We start from the raw sequence: 22,942 nt of genomic DNA on the forward strand, positions 1-22,942 counted from the left end.
TTTATTCTCAGGAGGTGGCACTAATCCTGCTGATCCCTTTCCAGCCTCCCTAACCAGACAATTAGCAAGCACCACGAGCGTGCCAACATCAACAGGACCATTCCTGGTCAGGTGTGATGATTTGTGCTCTACCAATGATGTCAGACTCCACATCTGTCAGACAGCTTCCAGATGTTAACAGGGTTTCTAGATCACAGGAGCAGAGTGGCCTTTCCTGGCAGTGAAGTTCCCCCAGCCAGATAACCACAGTATAAGGCAGAAATATAAATCCAGTGAATTGTCCACACTACAAACATCATGAAAGAAAAGCAGATTTTAAGCTACTCATAAAAGGATAAAAAACTAAGGTAAAATAGATTTGTGAGAACTGATCTACTTGATTACATGGTTAGAAATGCTCTTCCTGTAAAGAAACTGGCTTACTTCTGCTTTTCTTGTCTTGAAGATTGGTTATCATTTTTATAGTATGCATTCTGTATTACATGTTACATACAACATACTTAGATGTGTTGTCAATATATTCCAGACCTGATTACCAGAAGATAGAAGATTTTTATTATTAAGCTTATGGAAATAACCTACATTCCTCTGTCAATGAGGAAAAACTCAGCATGACCGTATCAGAAAATATAAATTAAAATTAGAGGATAACCGCATTAGAAAAAAACTTATATCAGTATTAACCCTTCAAAAATCTCTCATGTGACATGTTTAACAACTGAAAAAGTTAAAATCAATCAATCTTTCAAATGAAAATAGGAATGTAAATTCCTATTTAAATAGTAATTTCCCTTGGCTGGAATGGAAACTCACCTCTTCATACACTTTCTTAGCATTGCTGTTATCTCCTATCAAGAGGTAACCAACACCAAGGTCATTCTTGAATGAAGTCTCACTGGGAAACAGCTGAACTAATTTCTGTAGAGTCACCAGGGAGCCCCTCATGCGACCTGATTTGATTGAACAAGACTTAATTACCAGTGCAGATATAAGAAACAGTAGTAAGATGTTTACACAGCATCTAAGGAAACACAAATCAGAGGCAAGTGATTCACTTTCACTGACAATCAAGAAGGAGAACCTGGAAAAACTTGAGCAGACAGGAGCACATTCAGCTGCCTGGGTGTCACTGAGAGTGTAGCAGGAATATCTCAGAGAATCACTGCAATCACACAGTGTTATGGCAGCCTCTTGTGGAGGACCCTTCACAGTGCAGAAATAACATTATTTCAGCTTTGGTTGCTCTATCATGCACAGATAGCAAAGCACTGGACAAAATGAAGTAAACATATAGTAATAAACTTCACCTTAATTAAGTAAATTCAATTGATTTCTAGTGTTAAGTAATAGTTCTACTCCTGTTATGAAGTTTATCATGCTTTATGTGCTTAAAATTAAGTATGTTCCTTGGCTTCCTAAATGAGATCTTGATAAAGAAAAGCAAGAACAAAAAAAACTTGATATTAAAAATACAACCCATGGGAACAGAACTCTTGATTTTGCCTCATAGTCTAATAATCACCTCTCATACATCACAGAATTGAGATCTAAAAGTAGAATCTAAACCTAAATCTTGGGGCTGTTCTCCCCATGTTCAACTCCATTCTTCTCTATGTTTACTGGAAGTTTATTCTGAGTGTATTTACTCTGCTTATGCTAGTAATTTCCTCTTGATTTTCTTCAGCTGCAGCAGAAAAAGTTTCTTTTTTGTCTGTCAATAAAAATTTTTGACCACCTGTCATCATGGCTTCTCCGAGCATCTGCTGTAGCTTTCTACAGGCACTATTATCCTAAATCATAGACATTAGTTCCCTAAAAAAGAATTAAATAATGTAAAAATGGCTTTCATTTAAAATACTAGGAAGACAAGTCCAACTAAAAATTCAATGGAATTGTCACCTTAAAATCCTTAGTGATGTCTTGAAATCCTCACTCAGACAACTTCTGTAATTTTTATACCATCCTCAAAACTTACCAAGGAACTGCTGCCTGTCTGCTTCTCGCTTCAAGCTCAGTTTTATCAGGTCTGAAGGGACATTTGGCAGACTAACCACCTCATCATAGGTGTTGATAGCTTGTTGCAGCATCTCATTGCTCCTCATTTTCTCAGCTAAGTCATCTTCAGACTAGAAACAATAACAAAACCATTATAACCCATTAGTCTTAAAACCAACTATTTTCTTACCAGGAAATTATGCAATTGTTAGTATATGGATTCTGCTTTATGGGAAAGCATATTAGAACAACCATTAAATCTTGTTACCTATAAATTATTTGAAAGGAGAAGTATGAGAAAATTTGCACCTAAAACATAGATTAACACAGATTTTTGATTAATATTTGTAGAATTCATAATCCCTGCTTTCAAAACCAGATGAAGCAATCTGTTTTAATAACATAGAAGAAATGCAAAATTTTGCCCATGGACTATTTGTATACTAAGCCTTACTTTGAAAGCAATACATGGGTAAAAACACACCAACAAACATTTTTATCTATTCTGACACATTTGTTTACACTCTTTATTGCAAAATGAATTAGGAATTGCCTTTTGCCTTCCATACATTGATAGAATATGTACCCTGCAACTCCTTCAAAACTTAAATTTGTGCATCAAATTCAGAAGCAGACCAAAGGAAATATGAGCTCTCTACAGTGAAATTACAGCTTCAGTGAATCTAACAGAAGCTATGACTGATCTCACCTCTGGTAAGGCATGTTCATACTTTGCTTCCATAGCTGAAAAAGACTATGTCTCAAATGCAGAATTTTTAAAGCCTTACTTTCAATTGTTTATAGAAATGTATGTATTTTCACATGTTTAATGCATTTTTCTCAAATATTTCTAAATTTATTGGCTTATGTTTGTTCTTAAGACAAGAGTCATGGAGCATGTATTACAAGCATGATGGTGCAGAAGTTGTTGTTGGTCTATTTAAATTCACTGTTGCATCAAAGATGCACACATTAAATTAAATTGCTTCACCTCTGTTTTCTCTATATGTTATAACAAGTATCTGAAATCTTTTTGCACTTCTGTCCTTTAGTTTTTTCCTTGAGTTGTTTTAAAACTTAGTATTGGAAATACCAAAAAAATATGGGTATTCAGACAAACAGTTCATCAAGCAGCTTTCAGAGACAACTTCAGAAATCAGTTTAAAGCAATAACTTATTTTTTCTGATGTACATTCACTAGGAAATTTATTTATCCTTTTTTCAAAGGTATTGCAGGGCAAAGAATACTCCAGATATATAACAAAGAAGCAAGAATTGTCAGCACTGTATAACTCCACCAGTATAAATCATATAAGGAGATTAAAAACTTATCCATTGTTCTTTCCAGCTCTAAAGATGTTAAGAATTCTGTAGAGTATCATTTTATCTGGCTCACGTGTAATTCAGACAGCAAATAAACAATTGCTCATATTTCTGAAAAACACACCAACAACGAAATATTTTGCAGGTTTTTTTGGAAAACAGCTGCCTTTTAAAGCCATTAAAGGATCCAGAACAAATCAATCCTCATGTCTTATTAAAAATTGAATCAACAAAATAAGCATGTAATGCTGTTTTGTGCTTCAAAGAAAAGGAGAACTACACTTTTGTGGTGAATTCTTGATATTCTTTAGCTTTAACCTTCAAGGCCTTTAACTTTATGATTTGCAGTTTTACTTTTAGTTAGTGATGAGAAGTAGCAAATTTAAATGAATTTTGTTGGTATGAATCCCCATTTAAAAATAAATCAGTGTTACAATGCAAATGTTAAGAATAATTCATCTGTCTGTAGCCCATGGTTTTCCTCTTCCTTCAAACAGCTTAAACTTACACATACTGGGTTCAATAAAATTGCCATTGATAATATTAATATGACTGTTCAGCAAAATGACTAGTATGAACCTTCAAAGGCTACAGAAAACGAATTTATTATTGTTTTTACACAGTCCCAGGAAATGCACCTAATTATCTCTTCAGATCTTGGTCTGTATTGACCTTTCATGGATTACTAAAGTAGCAGTAGGCAGCTACAAATTGCTGTAAATGGACAAATGAAGTTGGGTCACTGAGATGGGAATTCTGAATGAGAATAAATTTCACAACTGCCTGCAGTGATCTGCACTTCTCCCTAAAGCCATTGAGGAGGTGGGAAGCATATTCTATTAAATATAACAAGTAGATTTGTATAAATTGGTAAATATTAAAAGTGTAACTTAACAGAGGTAAGTTCATCATGTGTATGAACAAAGCTGTCTCCTACTGTAAAAAGGCAAAGTGTTCAGCAAACTGTCACCACAGAGAGCACTGAAGCATTTGGTCTGCTCTCTATCAACTGCCTGTGTGATAGATTTTTGGATAATCACATCATGACTATTATTTTAGCAATTCTATTATTAACCAAGTGGAGACTGGTTGTGACTCCAAGGTCCTCATCAATTGTCTAACAGCACCATTCCTTCCTGTAGTGAGGGCTTCACTTTTTTATCCTGATTAATATGACTTCAAGGAGTTTTTTATTACTCCTAGTGCAGCAGGATTATCCTACTACTATTCCCTTTTGAGACATCTCAACACAGCCTAAAAGTATTATAAATGCAGAGATTATTTTCTGATGCCTTCTGGGTTTTGGTTGGGTTTTTTTAGTATTGTTTTTAAAGGGAAACACCTGAAACATAACTCACTCTACAAGTAAAGCTAATTAAGCCTCACTGCCTGAGAATTTGTGCTCTTTATCCCTTAACTCTTTCTCTCTAAAAACTCCAAATCCTCTTCTCTATTCCCACCAGAGCAAAAAGCACATTTATCCCAGGCTGACAGACATGTTGATTTCCCAGCTACAGCAAATAGTATGTAACAGGTAGGCTCTGCCTGTTGTTCCTGCACTGGGCCATTAGTCGGTATTTATCTCTTGCCATTCACCTCACAGTTCTCCTGAGATCTACAGGATGTACCTTATTTTTTTTTTGTTATTTACAGTACTTCCCACTGAAGTTCCACAAAAGCTGCCAAAGCAATTGAGGAAGGACAGTTGACTGAAGAGATAGATATGACAGATCACGATTCTTTTTTTTACCTACAAAACCAGCATAAATTTATAAATTAATTCCACATAGTGTTTATAACTCTATTGGTAAAACAAAATGTTTAATTTAGCTTTTTTCAACACCTATCACTTTTTTTTTAAGTACCTGTGCTTTCCCGTATCTTGCTCGAGGACTTTGTGGATATTGATTCACTAATGCTTCAAAGGCCCTTAGAGCTTCTTCAACTTTCCCCTGAAAAGCAGAGATATTTATCAGCAATTCTATCTAATAAAAATGCTGAAGGATGCAGGACCTAATAACACATTAATTTTACAATTAAAGAACAAACACCAAACAATGCAGACTGAATCAATGGCTTTCACTCAGACTTTTGTTGGGATTGCCTTTTTAAGAGGAATTGACATTATTTATGAAACAATATAATCTAATTTTCATGGTGAAAAATAATAACTTGATTTTTCATCCTTTACTCAGTTTTCCTTGTTTGCTGAACAAAATGCTGAGATTAAAATAACCTGTCTGCATAGAATAGTAAAGACCGTACTGCTAATAACTGTCGCAGACATCTTTTTATGAAAAATCCTTTCCTTAAGATTTTTTCCTCCTGAGAAGCTGAGAAGCCTCAGGAACAAATTGTAAACAATGATTATCTGCTGCTGTGCAATGCAACAGATAGATCTGTGATTGGTCTCATGTGCTTGTCTGTAATTAATGGCCGATCACAGCACAGCTGGCTCGGAGAGAGAGTCCGAGACAGCTGACTTTGTTATCATTCCTTCCTTTCTATTCTTAGCTTAGCTAGCCTTCTGAAGAGAACCTTTTCTTCTATTCTTTTAGTATAGTTTTAATATAATATATATCATAAAATAATAAATCAAGCCTCCTAAAATATAGAGTCAGATCTCTGTCTCTTCCCTCAACCGAAAACCCCTGTGAACACTGTCACAAATAACAAACTCCAGACCAGAAATAATAGAGAACAGGAAGAAAATTCTGGAGACAGGTGGAAATTTTCCCTCTGCATACTTCTCATGATGAACAGCATCACAACTACAGTTCTTCTAAGGGAAATACTGTAGACTCAACCACAATGTATGGCTGTTTCCTTCAAGTTTTTTGCATGACAATGTCCCTCAGGACATGTCACACAAGTCCAAATGTAACTGTGGTATTCTCATGATGGATGTTGATCCCGTGATGGACACTGATGAGCAAGTTCAGATGGATGTTGAGAAGAACCAGCCCCACTGTCAAAAAGGTACCAGCACTGCTTGGCAACATTTGGCAATAGATCTTGCTGCCACTTCCACCTCTTTACAGCTTTATAAATATGAGTTATATGTGTATGAATTATACACAACTTGCCTTGCCATCTTCAAATATTATACATGTCTGATTTGCTCCTAAATTTATCCTGATTCCTACATGACATGTATGAACTATCTGTAACATATCAAGAAATACAGCAGGAAACGGGAGTCAACAAGCTGACTCTACAGATTTATCAAATGTGTCTATTATGCCTATTTCTGATTAACCAATTGCTTAAGTAACAAGAAGCATGAAAATTTGTTTTGTTTTTGTATTCTAACATGTAAAGAAGGTTTCTAGTGAGGAACAGCAGCAGTGGCAGCCAGAAGTTAGTGCTCCCTATGCAAGAGCCCTCCAGTCTACCAGAACTCTGGGGCTGCATAGGTGGCAAGATAAAGTTAAAACTGCACAGTTTTGAAAATCAAACATATCCTGCACCTGCAATGATCAAATTGGTTTTTAGTTTACGGTACTGAAAATATTATATCCCACTGCTCATCCACCTCAAATCTAGGGTACAGCAAAGACCTGCAGTTGTTCTTTATGTTCTAGGACTGTCTGTGAGACATATCAGAGTTTTAACAAGAAATACATTCAAAAGACTTGAAGTTCCTCATTTTTAACAGCCACAATTTTGCTTTAGTACATAATCTCCTATCTGGAAAAGGGACATCTCTGCAAAGGTATTATTTTCTGAAAAATTAAAATGAAAGTACAAAATTGGAAGCTATAAGGGGGAGATGACTGAGGAGCTTGGTGAGCTTTTTATTTCTTTTTCATGGTCAAATTATTAAATTCAGAACTACCCAAACTGAATGATTGATGTGAAGGTCTTGCTGCCCCTGGTGAGAAGCAGGAACATCTGTTTCATCCTCTAAGAGCTGTACAGCAGCCTAGGCACTCCCAGGACTCAGAATCTCAATAGAAACAAACAACACCTACTCCAGTGATTTGCACCTAATGCTCATGAGGCAGCAGAACACTCACTGAGAGATCCCTGCTAACACTCACAGAGTTATCTGGTAGCGTTTGACTTCAGTAGTCAGCTGGACAAGAGTGATAGGAAAGAACTGACCCTGTTTGATGTTTCATTTAAGCAGAAATTAGGCTACATGATTAGGCTACACATCTTCAAGGTTAACAAACACACATGAACAGACATTCACGTACAACTTTAAAAAATTTAAGACAAACTATCCAGCGGAAATTAAACTTGAAGCACAAATATGTACTGACTATTTCAAAAAGTTAATTTCGCAAAAAGTAATCTAAAATTCATTCTCTCTTTTTACAAATATTTAAGTTATTGATTTTTATCCACTGTGTACAGTACTGAAAGAAACATTCAAAACTTACTTTTTTACGTAGTTTTTCTGCAGCATCTAGTTCAGCTTTTATGGTCTTATCAAACTTGTTTAAGAGCTTTGGCTTCTTCTTCTTTTTAGCTAGAAGATTGAACAAACAGACAGTTCATTACTTCTTTCTTATTTCAATTGCCTGGAGTAACACTTAGCCAGGACTGTGCTGGCAAAGTGCATCATTTTCAAGTAAGGCAGTTTCAAATTACTCTGAAAAGGAACTGATTTCTTACTTATTACAGTCACAAACTCCTATCTGAAAAAGTAAACTTCAGTCATTCAAATTGAGTAACTTGGCAGTTAAGTTTAGAATAAAGCATTTTTCATCACATTACAGTCAAGGATCTTTTTTTCCCAAATGGTTCAACTGACGGGGAAGAGCAGAGGGAACTGTTATTTTCCTACACTTATATGGTATCATGAAATAAAAGATCATCAGAGCACACTAGTAATTTCTAAAAGTTGTGACTATATGCTTTGCCTAGAGCAATTGCTGAGGCTGCATCTGGAGCGCTGTGTGCAGTTCTGGGCTCCTCAGGACAAGAGAGAGATGGAACTCCTGGAGTGGGTCCAGTGGAGGGCAATAAAGATGGATGATTAAGGGACTGGAGCGTCTCTTTTACGAGGAAAGGCTGAGGGAGTTGGGCCTGCTCAGCATTGAGAAGAAATGACTGAGAGGGGACCTCATCAATGTGTATAAATATCTTAAAAGTAGATGACAAGAGGAGAGAGTCAGGCTCTTCTCAGTGCTGCCAAACAACAGGACAAGAGGCAACAGGCAGAAACTAATGCATGGATGTTCCACCTGAACAAAAGGAAGAACTTCTTTACTGTGCAGATCACCAAGGTTAATAATTTGTCGCTGATGCCAGTCCTTTTCTGTCGTATTTATTATCCTCCATTTCATAGGAAAGCAATGTCTTCACTGCCTTTTCATGCATTTAATGATAATAATGGTTAAGGGGCACAGCACTGGCTCTCTTCCAGGTAAAATCCAGGAAAATTCACATGAACAGCTCTTATTACAAGTGCGAGGAGCCCTCCACTCCAAACCCTCAGTCCACAGTGACTGACAGGTGAGAAGTTTCTCACATAATATCATTGGGCCTGAAAAGAACACTCTTAACATGCAAAAGGTTTGTTGAGTTTAGCTTTTTTTTTTTTCTTTTTAAAAAATATGCCAGCTCAGTTTTTCAAGAAACCATTGCTGTTTCTAAGGCCTGGCGTGCTTAACAGCAGGAGTGGAAGAACCAGAAACATCAACCCAAGGAACCAATGAAAACAAGTGACCTTGAGGACTTTTTAGGTTCATTTTGCTCTTAGCTGCCGTGTGAAACTGTCCTTTGCTGTTAGCAAGAAAACTGAGGCTTGTCAGTTCCTCTGGGTGCAGTATCTGGGGAGCTTCCAATGTGATATTGCCACCAAACATTTGGTTTAGTTTCTGTTCTCTAAGTAACATAAACAGCAACTAAAACGTGAGTTCTCAGTTCTTACATCATGAATGAAAATCTTTATTTAAGGTCGGCCAGCTACACAGGAACTGCATTTCAGTGAGGCAGAACAGCTATTTGTCAGCTTTTTAGCTTTGAGCATTCGTGGAAAGACAGTCATTTGGTCTTCCTCAAACTCAGTAAGCATGGCAACAGTGAGGTTCCTTTGAGGCAAAGGAAAGAAGCTTTCCCACCCACCAGGAAACTCCCACTGCCTCTGGGACACTCTCTACAGTTCATTTAAGTTTACAATGACGTGAGAAAGAGCTCAGGAAAAAAAAAAAGTAAATTAAAATCTTACAAGTCTGTGGCACAAAGATACAATATCTTCCTTTTCATATCCAACTTGGGTAATATGTTAGAAGAACCTATTTACCATCCTCCATTACAAAAAAAAGTACTATCTTCCTATTTTCAGTACAATTATATATCAGCCCTAGACCAGCAGGAGATCAATATAAAATGCTGGAAAGGAGTTGTTAACATAAATATTATTCATCTGCTAGGCACCAATATAACACAGTAAACATTATATAACGAGCAATCATTTTCATCCCCCATTCTATTCTATGTTAAAGGATTCACCAGGGAGCTTTCAGTGTAACCATCAAGCATTCCTCTATATTAACCAGATAGCCTGCTATCTCCCTGCAGGGGTATTTTAATAAATTATCCATTGCCTCCTTCTAGTGCAATAATCCTTTAGCAGATGTGACCCAATATATTAAATTCAATGATACAAAGAAGTTAACTTATCTGTTTTCAAGGGAAAATATATGTAATTTTTCTTCAATGACAAATTTCATCATGACACTGAATTTGTGCATGATCACACAACTGCTTGGTCGGTTTGTGGTCCAAATTAGGTTGAGCATTAAAATGGTAATAATCCTTTTACCTAATGGTAATAATCCTGGACTTTCAAGAATACTACTGAGGATTTTCAATAATAGCCTTGGAGAATAGGCATTATATCTAGGACTGCTGTCATAGGATTCCTGAAGACTTCCTCAGAGAAAACAGTTTCCACTGAAAAAGCAGCAAGCTGGGAAGAAGTCTCACAAGAAACTCTATGCTAGTTCTTTTGCTGGAGACAAAACAAACAATTACCAGTGATGACAAGCAATCTCACATCTCATTTATCACGGTACAGAATTAAAAAAAAAAAAAGAAGTAGCAATGTATTACAATGTATTACATTACAGTAAACTTAATAGCCTGTCATATAATCCAATGAAACTTTGGACAAAATATTTCATATAACTGTTTTGGTAAATGCAAACTAAAATACCGGGCATATTTTGGTTTTATGTTGAAAAGCACCTTGTCATCACCAAAAGCAGTGACAGTCTTAATTCTACAAGGGACAGAGAAATTACTTTTGAATAATAATGAACACACTGCTAGATACTCTTCAGACCACAAGAGAATCACACCAAAATTAAGGAAAAGTAAACAAATTAATAAACAGAATTGAATCACTCTTGAAGACTGGTTTAAAAATATTTTGCCTTTAACTGAGTGGGGAGGGGAGCAACAATAAGTAAGAACAGTGAGAAAGGCCAAAAGGCAGTAATAAAAAGTTTGCCATGGGAAGACAGGTACACACTACCCTGTAAAGCATAGCTACAGAGATGAAAAGAATAAATTATTTTCTGTATCGTCATAGTTAGGATAAGGAAGAGAAGGCTTAAAAAAGGCTATAACAGAAAATTTGGCTTGAACATCTGGAACTACTATCTCTGAGCAAGCACAGTAGAACCAGTTGCTGAGGGCAATTGTGGAATTCTAATTACCGAAAATTCTGTTTATTTGAACTAACAAGATGTGTAAGCATCTGCCAAGAACAATGCACAGAGTTGATAAGGCCTTCAGTCAACTAAAGAGACAAAGTAAGGTTTAGGGTCCCACTTAGTCATATGTTTTACAACTTCTGTAATGTATTATTATAAGACAATGTGCTTTAGTGCCAACACTGTAACTACACAAGGAACTTTCACTCCCTCATTTGACAACCAAAGAAATCCTCACAGGAGCTCACTGTGCCAGTCGTCTCAGTAGCTGAGATTCCTCCTAGCCCAATGCCAGCAATAGAATATTGAAGCTCCAAAAATTTTCCCAATGCAAAATTTCACTGCAGTGCTATAATTCCAGAAAAGCCATAAGTGATTAAAAACTTGTCTTGTGATAGAAAGCAATCTCAATTCCCACTGCTCTTATTAGCTTTTTCTGTAAAAAATAAAATACTAATAACATTCAAAAAATAAAGTTCTGTAAATCTTCATTTGAAGCAGATCTATTTACCTTAAGAAAGCATCCAAACAGCACCAGAAAAGCAATTTTGCAAACTGTTGATTTAATCACAAAATTACATTTCTTGATACTTGATAGCTTTTAATGTGAAAAGCTGCCTAAAGATATAATAATAAAGGAATTAAAACTTTCTATAATTTCTAGACTAATGTGCTCACATGATCAAATGTCTGCAAATTCTTGTGTAACTGAGCAGAACCCAAGGTTGGAAATTGGTATTAAACACCAACTAGATAATTATGTTAAGGCAGTTACATGGAAACAAGGAAAACAAAAAGAGATAACTAGTACATGTCAAAAAAATTGATTACATATGACCCTAAGTCCAAAGCAATAGAGAAAAACCTCAGAAATGTCACAAATAACTAATAATGCCACTTCTATAATGGAGCAAATGAATCCTCTCTAGCTTCCAGAGAAGTGGGAATGGTTGTGTGTGTGAAATCTCTCCATTTCATCTTTTCATCTGAAATATAACACCATTATCCAGGCTAAGGAAAACCTCATTCTCCTAAAAGAGAAAACACTGATGACCTGCCTGATAAGATATCAGTCTGGTATGTCAAACCAGTTAACATTAGCCAGAATTGGACAAAAATATTGAATGCTATCATGATTATCTTTGACAACTAACACACTTCTTTTACCCTAGAGAGATGCCACACACTGGGCATTTTAACAGATAGCAAATTTAAGTGGATGAAGGTATTTTCTACACTGTAAAGGCTTCAAATTGTTGTTTCCTGAGAAGATAATTTAAAAGATAGGACATCTTTACCACAACACATAGCATGAATTGTTTTGTCCTTGCTGCCATACTCTGAGCCTCTGATCAAAGGATGCATGTACAGTTTTCTTCCAGAGCAAAGTGAGTAGGAGATAGCATCATACTGCTATAAACACTTCCAGAACAATTAGTGTTTGTATCTAAAAAACAGTATGCACTTCCATACACTTAATACAAAGCATCTCCCTGTGCTTTGTAAAATATTTGGAGCAGATATTCTACAATTCTATGATTTTATTCTGTTCCAACAGACCTGCCAGGAAGGGCACCTCAAACAGCTTGCTAGGTGATATGCAACCATGACCAGGAGGAAATAACAACTAGGACCACCTCAGGCAGTTTTCCACTTGCTGCCCTTTTCTCCTCCTCCCTCTTGCTCTAATGATTCCCTTCTTAAGCCTTCTGCTCCCTTTCTTATACTCAGAGCCTAAGAATATTGGTGTGGCTGTGGGGCAGGCTTACCTCCAGTGCTGGAGCTGACATTTTGAACCTGGTCTGTTCACTGAGAACAATGAGTGACAGCCCGGCTGGCCTGACTTGGGGTTTTGGGGGAAAGGTTGCCTTCCACGCAGGATAAACAGCCTTGCTTCAGTCTTTGGAAACTAATGCTGTGAGATTTACAGTCAATTGAGAGGGGCCTGCTCTGTGAGAGTCCATATTACATATTAGCATAAGTATTTCTTGTTAAATTTGTCTTTAATGAAATTTCTAGGTCCTCAGAAACGGTGAGACAATAACATTACAATCCCTCTGTGGACTTGGGGGAGAAAACATGAGGTTGGAAAGACACTATTCCCTATCTAACAAACCACCTCATAAATGTTGTTTGGTTCTTGTAATTAGATTTTTTTATTCACTTATTGATTCATTCATATTGTCACTATGATGTTAAGGGAGCATTCCTGGTGGCTTCCTTGATGTTACATCTGCTATTACTCACATGCAAAACAGAGAGGAGTTGAGACTATAACAGTTTAATTACTCTGTTAGATATAAGTGATTCAAGATAAAGGCTGGTCTTTACAGCCATCTTGAGGACACATGGTCCCCAGTTACTGATTTTTGAAGTACACTGGAACAATCCTACTCCACTGACTGTATGTTGTGCTTACTGCTAGCCAGAAAATTGAATGACCTCAATGCAGGGGTTGGACAAAATGGCCTTTAAAGGTCCTTTCCAACCCAAACTGTTCTATAATTGTATGATTTGAGTCTTAAATGGAGTTTTAATAGAAGTTATAATTATTTAATTGTAGAGACTATAACTATATAGTTATGTCTCCTTATGTTATGCCATCTCTAAAGCTAATCTGAAATAAAAACCCCTTCGTGTGATACAATCTCATAAGTCACTTGTAGCAAAGGCTCCTCCTGTCAGTTCTCTGTCTTAAACTTTGAAAAACTAAGGAAGCAATTTCCAGAGGGGGTCATAGGCTTTGTTTTCTAAACATCCTCCCATCCCTGCTGTGATACAAATTCCAAAACAATGCTCTTGGCAACTTGTGAATGGCAACTTCTGAGTGTAGGTCAATGACAAGTAGATATTGATGATGATGGTCTGTAGTCGTTTTCCAACTGATTTCATGACCTTCTGTTTTACTAATTCCCTTTGTCACCCACTAACCACCCTACACCTTCCCAACTCAAAGTTTCAATGATGTTCTGAAGAACATACATATATTAGTAGACTTTTACTTGGAATTCAAAGTTTGCTCAAGTAATTGTCCTCCCTCCTGATACCAGCCCCATATCATTACCCAAATTAGTTTTGGAAATTGTGCTGCATCTCACTGGACACTTGAATGAGAATTTGATGATGATGAAAAACTCCTGTCATTGTCCTGTTGTTTGGGAAGCTCATTAGGTGAGATACAGAGAGTGTAAGTTATCTACTTGTTTTATGGGCTTCTATAAATGATAACTTAGAATGTATAAACCCAAGTAAACTGCAGCTACACAATTTAAACCAGGAGCACTAGAATAATTAAAAGATCTTTCTAAACTCTATTGGTAGAACAGGCAAAACCACTATAATTAACTTATCTGGGGAAGCAATCAGACAATAAAAACTGAGGCATTTTAGAGACTAATAAAGCTGGAATCTAATTACTATAATAAATCTTTAACTGCAGTTATTCCAGGACAATTTCCCTTGCAGTAAAAAGTATTCTACAGGGCTTTCTGTATGAAATTACTTTTGGTTGGTTGGTTAGATGTTGATCATAAGAAACAACAGCAGAATGATAATTTTGATTTTGGTATATATTTCTATCATTCACCTCTCTTTCACCATTAAGACTTTTGGATTCACTCAAAGGCTAGACTTGAGCAATCCTCTGACAAAACCAGAAAGAAATTTCTGCATTGACTTTCTATTAAAAAATACACTATAACATTCTAATGTCCTATATATTTAGTTCAGAATGGCATTATGCAGCAGTTTTGGACTTTGACAACTACACTTCTGTGTTGGTCATTCTGCACACAGCTCACAGGTATTTAATTGTAACCTGTATCAAATTTGGAAATCAATAGGTAATATGTATACTGTTATAAGCAGAGCTTGAAAGGGTGGAACTCAGCCCACCTAACTCCAGGAGACAATGCTGGAGGTGACCTAACCATGTAAGTTCTTTCTCCAGACAAAAGCTCTGTTCTCAATGGAATTCAGGGCAAATCCCTGCAGCAAAGCCCTACATTTAGTCAGAAGAATGGCACTTTAATCTCCTCAGATTAGATCTCTACTGGTATCACAGTGGAATCCTACATATCTTCAAAGGTAAAAGCCTAGAGTGAACAGTGGTGAATGCTGACCTGTTATCAAAATGACACCAAGGGGCAGGGCCATGTGTGGAATGATATTGTCCTAAGCCTGGCTTACATGTACTTCTGTTCCTAATGCAATGCAGCTGAGTGTTCCAGCCAAACAGCATTCATTTTTACTGACATGCTTCATCATTTTTGAAAAGGGAACATTATTATTTATACACCTATGCTGAAGTTCAATATATGAAACAAACAGGTCCATAGCTGAAAATTATATTTTCATTTTCTATATCTGTTCAGCCATATAAATAAGTATTTAATATATGTCCAATATAAATCAAATTTAAAAAATTAGGCTGCTTAGTTAATTTTGGTTTTTTTTTAGACTGTGTGATCCAAAACAACTAAAACCACCTCAGATGGAAAGACAACTTATGGATGTGGCATGAATATCCTGCATTGTACTACCTGTGAAACCTTTTAAAGAATTAGTTCCCATATACACCTGGAATACCCATCCCATTTCAATTACTTGTTTAAATATAAAGTCTGATTACATTCTTATAGAGCAGATGAAGAATCCACCTCAATTACATATAACAGAGAAACCTTGAAGCAACTGTATGTTAGAAACAAGTTTATTTTAATTTTTATTTCTTTAGATAACTTTCCAGATAGGGGTTTTGTTAATATCAAAGAATTTTCAGTAAGACTTTTAATAAACTTGATGAATTACTGTTGAATACTAAAATTTACATAATTATTAGGAGGACACTTTGCTAACCAAGTACTATTAAGACTGCAGCAGGAAAAATATTTAGTTGCAAGAGCTACTCAAAGCTATAAATACTTTCTGCACAGAAGCTCTTTGGAGCATGTATGTTCAAATACCACAAAACAAATGCAGACTTGCACATCAGAATGTACTCTCAGAATCAGAAGCAAACCCTAAACCCAAGCCAAACATGAAGTTTCAAATTCCCAACTCCTCAGATTTCCAAGTTTCCTACATATAACAGTCACAGTACAGTATATTTTATAATCCATCTCTCATCAACTTATTGTTGCATTTTATCAGGGTAATTTAAAATAAACAAATTCAATAGTACCTTATACCACTTCCTGTGACTAGGATATCTATAGCCAACCACTTTCATTGAAAGTGGAAACTTAAAACAGTTCAAACTATGAAAGAAGTTCAACAAAATTCAGCTTGTATGAAGATCACACAAGCAGTGTACCCATAAACAAAGTTCATTAAAATGCAGGGTTGTTTTTCCTGGTAGGATGAAAAATTCTAACAATTTAACCTGGAAAACAAAACTATCCGTTTTTCTACCTTATAGAAATTCTGTAATATGCAGTGACATTTATTTAGTCGCTGTTTAAAAAGAAACAAAGCCACAAACCACCTAGGGTAAAAAAGGGAAGTTGCTCCACTCTGTCATAGTTTCAGAATCTAAAGCTCTTGTACAGGCTCTGATGAGTAATGTTGCATACTAGTATGTTTCTTACACAAGCTGGTATTTTTACCTATGACTGCTTTTTCCCATACTGGATGGCTCTTGAACATCATTTTATTATGCTTTTCTAACAGGTCAGTAAAAGCAGCACACAATGGTGAGTTTTTTCCTACTATCAAGTAGGTAAATCCATTGCAGTAAGATATTCCCTGCCAATAAATGGAAATGTAGGCATAATTGCCGAGCTTTCCAAGTTGTTTTGGTTGGTTTTTTTTTACTTTTTATATGTAATGCTTACATATGACATATTTAATATTTAAATATAAAGTGTCTGAACTTCGCCAGTCCTAGAAACTTGTGTTTAAACCAGCAATATACAAACCCAAACCAAATAAACCATACCGAAATATTGGAAAAGTAGCATTTCTAAATACTCAAATATAAAATAACAGCCACAAAGAAAATGGAAACAGAATGAAAAAGGAGTAGAGCCACTGAATCCTTTGGCACAGGCCCTGAGGTTTCTGGGCATTGTCAGCAACCAGCCATGAGCCCGTGAAGGAGGTTTTGCAAGCTTTGTGCAGTGACAGGGAACGCATGGGGCCAGAACAAATGTCATTGCAGGGAGAGCAGATTCACAGGCTCTTCAGCAAAACCTCACTTCTTTTCCATCTAATCTGTCTCTGCACTTTCCTACCTAACCTAAGACAGACCATGCAATCATGGTCTCAACAAGGACTGATTTGCATGTCACTTGTCTCTTCACACTCAGCATAGCCGGCAGTGCTGAGCCCAGCCCCAGGGGCCAGGTAGCTCACATTGCCTCTTGCCCTCAGAGGTACAAAGAGCTTGGTGGAACTCCGACCTCCAGAACACTAATCTAGGAGTACGACACTGAATATTCTAGTCCTGAAACTGCAGGAGTTGTCACAACCATCCCATGGCTCAGTGCAATGCTACAGGCTTGGGGCAGAGTGGCTGGAAAGCTGCCCTTCAGAAAAGCACCCAGGGGTAATGGTCGACAGCAGCTGATGAGCCAGCGTGTGCCCAGGGGGCCAAGAGGGCCAATGGCATCCTGGCCTGTACCAGCATTAGTGTGGCCAGCAGGAGCAGGGCAGTTGTTGTCCCTCTGTACTCAGCACTGGTGAGGTTGCACCCAAATCCTCCACCCAAAAATGAACAAAATGTGTTCAGTGTTGAGCTCCTCACTACAGGAAAGACATTGAGGGGCTGGAGTGTGTCCAGAGAAGGTCAACGGAGCTGGGGAAGGGTCCGGAGCACAAATCTGATGAGGCAGCTGGGAGTGTTTGGGGGTGTTTAACCTGGAGAAAAGGAAGTTCAGGAAGGACCTTATTGTCCTCTACAGTGCCCTGAAAGGAGATTGTAGTGAGTGCAGTGAGGTGGAAGTTGGTCTCTTTCCACAGGTAACAAGGGACAGAATAAGAGGCCATGGCCTCAAGTTGCTCCTGGGTGGGTTTAGAGTGGATATTAGGAAAATTTTTTTCACTGGAAAGGTTGTCAGGCTGTCCTGGTGGCATTTAAAAGATGTTACTTAGGAATATGGTTCAGTGAGTGTTAGATTATGAGTTGGACTTGATGACCTTAAAGGTCTTTTCCAACCTAAACAATTCTATCATTCCATTCTGCAACCAGGTAAGATTGATTGGCATACATTGGTGCCAGCCTTGGAAACAACCAAATGTTAGCCTATAAAAGTACATACTCTCTGGATGTTTATTCAACTGCAGTTTATCTACACGAAATGTATCGGAGCAAAGCTTCATTAGTCTTTAGTCTGATTTAAATCAATCCTCCCAGAAAGCATGGTCTTGAATTTCAGAACAAAATGTTACTTTCAGACTTACCTTTTTCTGTTTTGTCTTGTTCAGTTTCTTTTTCACTTTTCCCTAGAACATTAAAAATATAATTTCATTGAAATAAATTTATGTTAACATTTTATGATAAGAAAGAGATATAAGAAAATGACAATTTATATTCAAAACATAATTGAGTAAATAGGATTTTTTTCTTTAGTTTTTATTTTTTAAAATAACCATAGATTATTTTCTTAGTTACCTATTTGGTTACTTAAAAGGTCTTTCCCTGCAGATGCTTCAAATATGACAATATTGCTTCCATCACAAAACATTTCACAGAATTTCTCCTCTATATATTTAATAAATTTTGTTGATATACACTTACAATGCAAGCTATTTTGCAAGAAACAAAATCTGTTCACTAATTAAAAAATATTGGAAACACTAGCTTAATACTCAATACATTTGGTTAAATGTGAAAAAAAATCAGTTGGGAACTTAATCTCATTTTTAGAAGTGACTTGGGCATATGGAAGCTTTTGCCTTTTTTCAACTTTTAAAACAATGTAACAGGTGTTTTGCAAACATCTGACTGCAGAAGTAGATGTAAGTAAGCATTAAGACAGTCTGTAGAAAAGGCAAACTAAATCCTGGACAAAAACCATGTATACATATTTCATGAAGGTGGTAGATACAGAAAGATCTTCCCCTCCCAAACATTTTTTGATCCTGCCCTACTCTGTAACATAAAAAGCATCTTGCCTCGCAATTCTAACACTGTTATTGTTTCCATTTCCATTTTTTCCCCAATAAGCTTCCAGTATTTCCTCCTAATAAACTCAGAGAACACTAAATAGGGAGCTCTGTTGCCTTTTTAGCTAGTTACTATCCTCTTTAGCATATAGTGGTTAATTTTGAGGTATTCTTACATATATAAAAAACTTTTTCTTTAATTTCCAAGTAATTTAGAGACACCTTCTCTGAATACTCAGTCTTTACTGCTTTTTAAACTGACTGCTCAGAAGCATTATAGTGTGAATATGACATTTTAAAATGCAGAAAAACATTGCATTTTTTAAGGAAGATATTGGATTATGCACACACATGAAATCAAATTTTTCAACAGTCTAATTTCATCCTTTACTATAGGCTGACAACTGCTATTCCTGAATGACAACTGCTATTCCTGAATGTATGGACACTATAACTCTAATTTATATTCAGTACAAGGCAGAATGAGCATTAACTTGATTATATGGTAAATTAAATAAATATGGTCGTGCTGAAAGTCATTCACCTCTTCAATTACATCATGAGATCTAGATTGTCAATTAAATTGCAAGAAATGACAAAAGATCTATCGGGTGAATTACATACTAGGAACAATTATTACTGTAGCAGTGTATTAATGAAAGCACTGTGCAGTACTTCCTAAAACCCTGGCTACTGTATTTTTTTGCACATATCACACAATCAATAAAATGGTCATATGTCCTCCAAAACACTACATTTTAAAAAGAGCAACAATGCAGCACCAGATGAAATAATAGTTTTACACTTTTCACACAAACCAGTTCATATACTCATATTTGTATTTTTACCACCTTGCATTACCATGACACATCACGCTAGTTAGCCACCCATTTTCCATGTATTCTCTCCTTTATCAGCAGCACTTGAGATTCTCACCTGGCCCTCTTCTCATTCTAGGTCACTGGATAACCTGCTTCCACACCTTGTCCAATCTTGGACATTCATGTTATTTCTGCAACTTCTATGTCATTAGAGGAACAACAATGTATATGACCTCACCACTCTAAAGCCTGCTCCCATCTCCCATTTCTTGTCTGGCTTGACATATCTTTATTCCTGAGATTCATGCAACATATAACCTACAGCCCTCTATAGCTATTTATGCACTAGAATCAGTTCTCCAAACTCTCAGACTATTTTCAACCTGCATTCTGCAAGATTAGTTGCCATTGACTTCACCAAAGCCTCTCCAATGATCTTTAAATACTCCCACTTTTCCTCCTATGTAGCTGTCTTGAAATTCATCACAACTTGATCTTGTTAGCTCTGAAGCTAAGAATTCACACTTCACTAAGAATTCACTTCAGCATCATATTCAGCACATATTGCTTTGTTCCTTCCACACTGATCCCTAGCATATTTCAATGGTGCAAAAGGTTTTAATTATGCTATTTCTGACAAAGGCTTAAAAATGTGCTCTCTCAAAGAAAGGGATATGATAATAAATCTCGAGACTATTTTTTCACCAACTTAAACCAACTGTAGCCTAAGCAAACAAACAAAAAAATCTTAGCTCTTCAAACCACTCTTATCCTTTATGCAATGTCTTCATTTCCAGCAAAATAATTCAAGATGAAAATGACTGACAAAACAGCTTTAGCTAATCTCTGTAGGCTAGGAGTGCTATCACTACATAACAAGGCACCAGGGACTCCCATGCAGGTTTCTACCAGGGAGGATAAATTTATTTTTCATATTACAACTAAATGTTTGACGGCATATGAGAACGACCCAAGTCACAATTAAAAATGTGTTTCAGACCTTGTAGGTTTTATATGAATCTCAATCAACACTATAAATTCACAATACAATTTATTTACAGATATGTAATTTTTGAAACATTTAAAATTACAAATGATGCTCAGTAAAATCATTACCTTTTTCAGTATCTTTACTATGTGAAATCTTAGCTATTTTCTTTACTTCCTAGAAAGAAGTGCCATGATATGGTAATTTTTCAATTACAGAGAATGTTAGAAAGTCACTTAAACTGTAGTAAATTGGCAGTATTAAAATACAACTTTAGTATGCTACTCTTTGCTTACTGGTATTTCTTCCTGGGATTTCCAAAAAAAAGGAACTGAATCCAAGATTTCATAGATTCACTGACATATAACAAGTGGCTAGGCAGCAATGTGAAAATACTAAGGAAAAGGTAATCTTCTGACTTTTTCTTAAACTACTATTCAGCAATACCAGACCATTAAAGCTATGGAAGTGTCTGAAAACTGAAAAGGTCAAGGAAGATTTTTGCTTTCACAGAATTGCATGGACCTGATCAGATTTCTGGTTTAAACTATGGACCATAACCATAATATTCTGTATGCAAAACAGATATATCACTTTTCCCAGACATTTGTGTTTGTTAAGAAGTTCTATCACATCCATTATGAGTTACAAACAGAAATGATGTTTCATGGAAAAAATTCAGAATGGTTGCAGAATGTCAATACTCCAAAAAGACAACCACGACACAATTACAGAAGACACAGACCTTAGCATAGCACCCATTTCCTTCACATAACAGCAGCCAGAAATAAAATTAATTTATTTTACTTGCTACTTGCCCCTTGTGAACAATACTTTCAAATACATTTTTTAATATTCAAATTCACAATTAAAAAGCATATTAATTAGTGGCTGAGTCAAATATTTATCCCTATACCTAATATTTAATACATTTGGGAATAAATAATGACACTAGAACGACAAAGATATTCTTCTGTGTTTTATTGCAGCCAAACATTAAAATGGTTTAAATATACATATTTTTAATAGTCCACTTGACCTTGCTTAGCTTGGCATTTTTTTGTAAACATGAAGCACGTAAAATCACATACCCAGTTACAAAATACTAAAATTCAATCACAGCGTAATATACTCTCACAGTCCCATAATTCTACAAATAGGCTGCCACTGTTATATAAAAAGTCCTCCATTCACCATTCTAAAATAATTCTCAAGATACCTCACAAAATATGGCTTTGTAAAAATTATTGCTCTGCAATTCACAATCACAGGTAATTTTACTAGAATATCCCATCCCAAAACACATCACAGTCTAAGAGTATTATTGCTTTCCTGAAAAGTCTAAAGATATCACTTTGGGACATCTGTATTTGTTGATCAGATGTAACATATGTCAGTCTTACTGACAACCCAAACCCAAAAAAAGGGCAAGCATATATGATGCCCCTTTCACTACAAATGTAAGCATCTAAAACCCTGACTTCAAAACAGTGTTACAGAAATTGAAAGCCTTCCTGTAAACCAAAAGGCAACCAACTGTTAGGGTTACCAAATTGGTTTTTCTTTTTTTAAATTTATATTACTTTATTTCTCCTAAGCTCCTGTAACAGGCTTGGCAACTTCCTAAAATCACAGCAATTATTCCTGAGCCAAAAAAGAACACATGCAAAATATCAAAGAATAAAATATGTCTTCGTAATTGTGGAACAGCAGCACAGAACAGGTAAAAAGCACACCTGTTATATTCAAATTCTAAATCACTCACAGTACCTAAATTTCAGATGTACCATTTTTAAGAGCATTCATAACTGTAGGTCCTAAATTCTGACATCATATTTTTTTAAGGTTGAATTTCCAAATACTTTTTTAAAATAAAATTTGCAAATCGAGTGTTTATGCAAATTTGACTTTTAAAGTAACTTACTGAATATAAAACTTATTAAAGCCAGCTTTGAGATCATTATAGGTAGGTGAACCAAAATGGAATAATTTTACTGAATTCAACCTGATTCCAGCAACTCAGTCTTGTTGCAATC

At 36.1% G+C, this 22,942-nt stretch overlaps 1 protein-coding gene across 8 annotated transcripts in view; it reads right to left on the minus strand.

Annotated features, from left to right (window-relative positions):
• Positions 1-22,942, minus strand: part of ASPH (aspartate beta-hydroxylase) — a 112,145-nt gene that overhangs the window by 30,697 nt on the left and 58,506 nt on the right. For all 8 annotated transcript variants that reach the window (XM_063169311.1, XM_063169326.1, XM_063169293.1 and 5 more), the window contains 5 exons: positions 18,393-18,434; positions 7,707-7,795; positions 5,184-5,270; positions 1,976-2,126; positions 814-950 (listed from right to left, as the gene is read on the minus strand). In XM_063169311.1, coding sequence (XP_063025381.1) covers positions 814-950; positions 1,976-2,126; positions 5,184-5,270; positions 7,707-7,795; positions 18,393-18,434 — 506 coding nt within the window. The remainder of the gene's footprint in view (positions 1-813; positions 951-1,975; positions 2,127-5,183; positions 5,271-7,706; positions 7,796-18,392; positions 18,435-22,942) is intronic.

Source organism: Melospiza melodia, chromosome 1 (genome assembly GCF_035770615.1).
Source record: "Melospiza melodia melodia isolate bMelMel2 chromosome 1, bMelMel2.pri, whole genome shotgun sequence".
NCBI lineage: Eukaryota > Metazoa > Chordata > Aves > Passeriformes > Passerellidae > Melospiza > Melospiza melodia.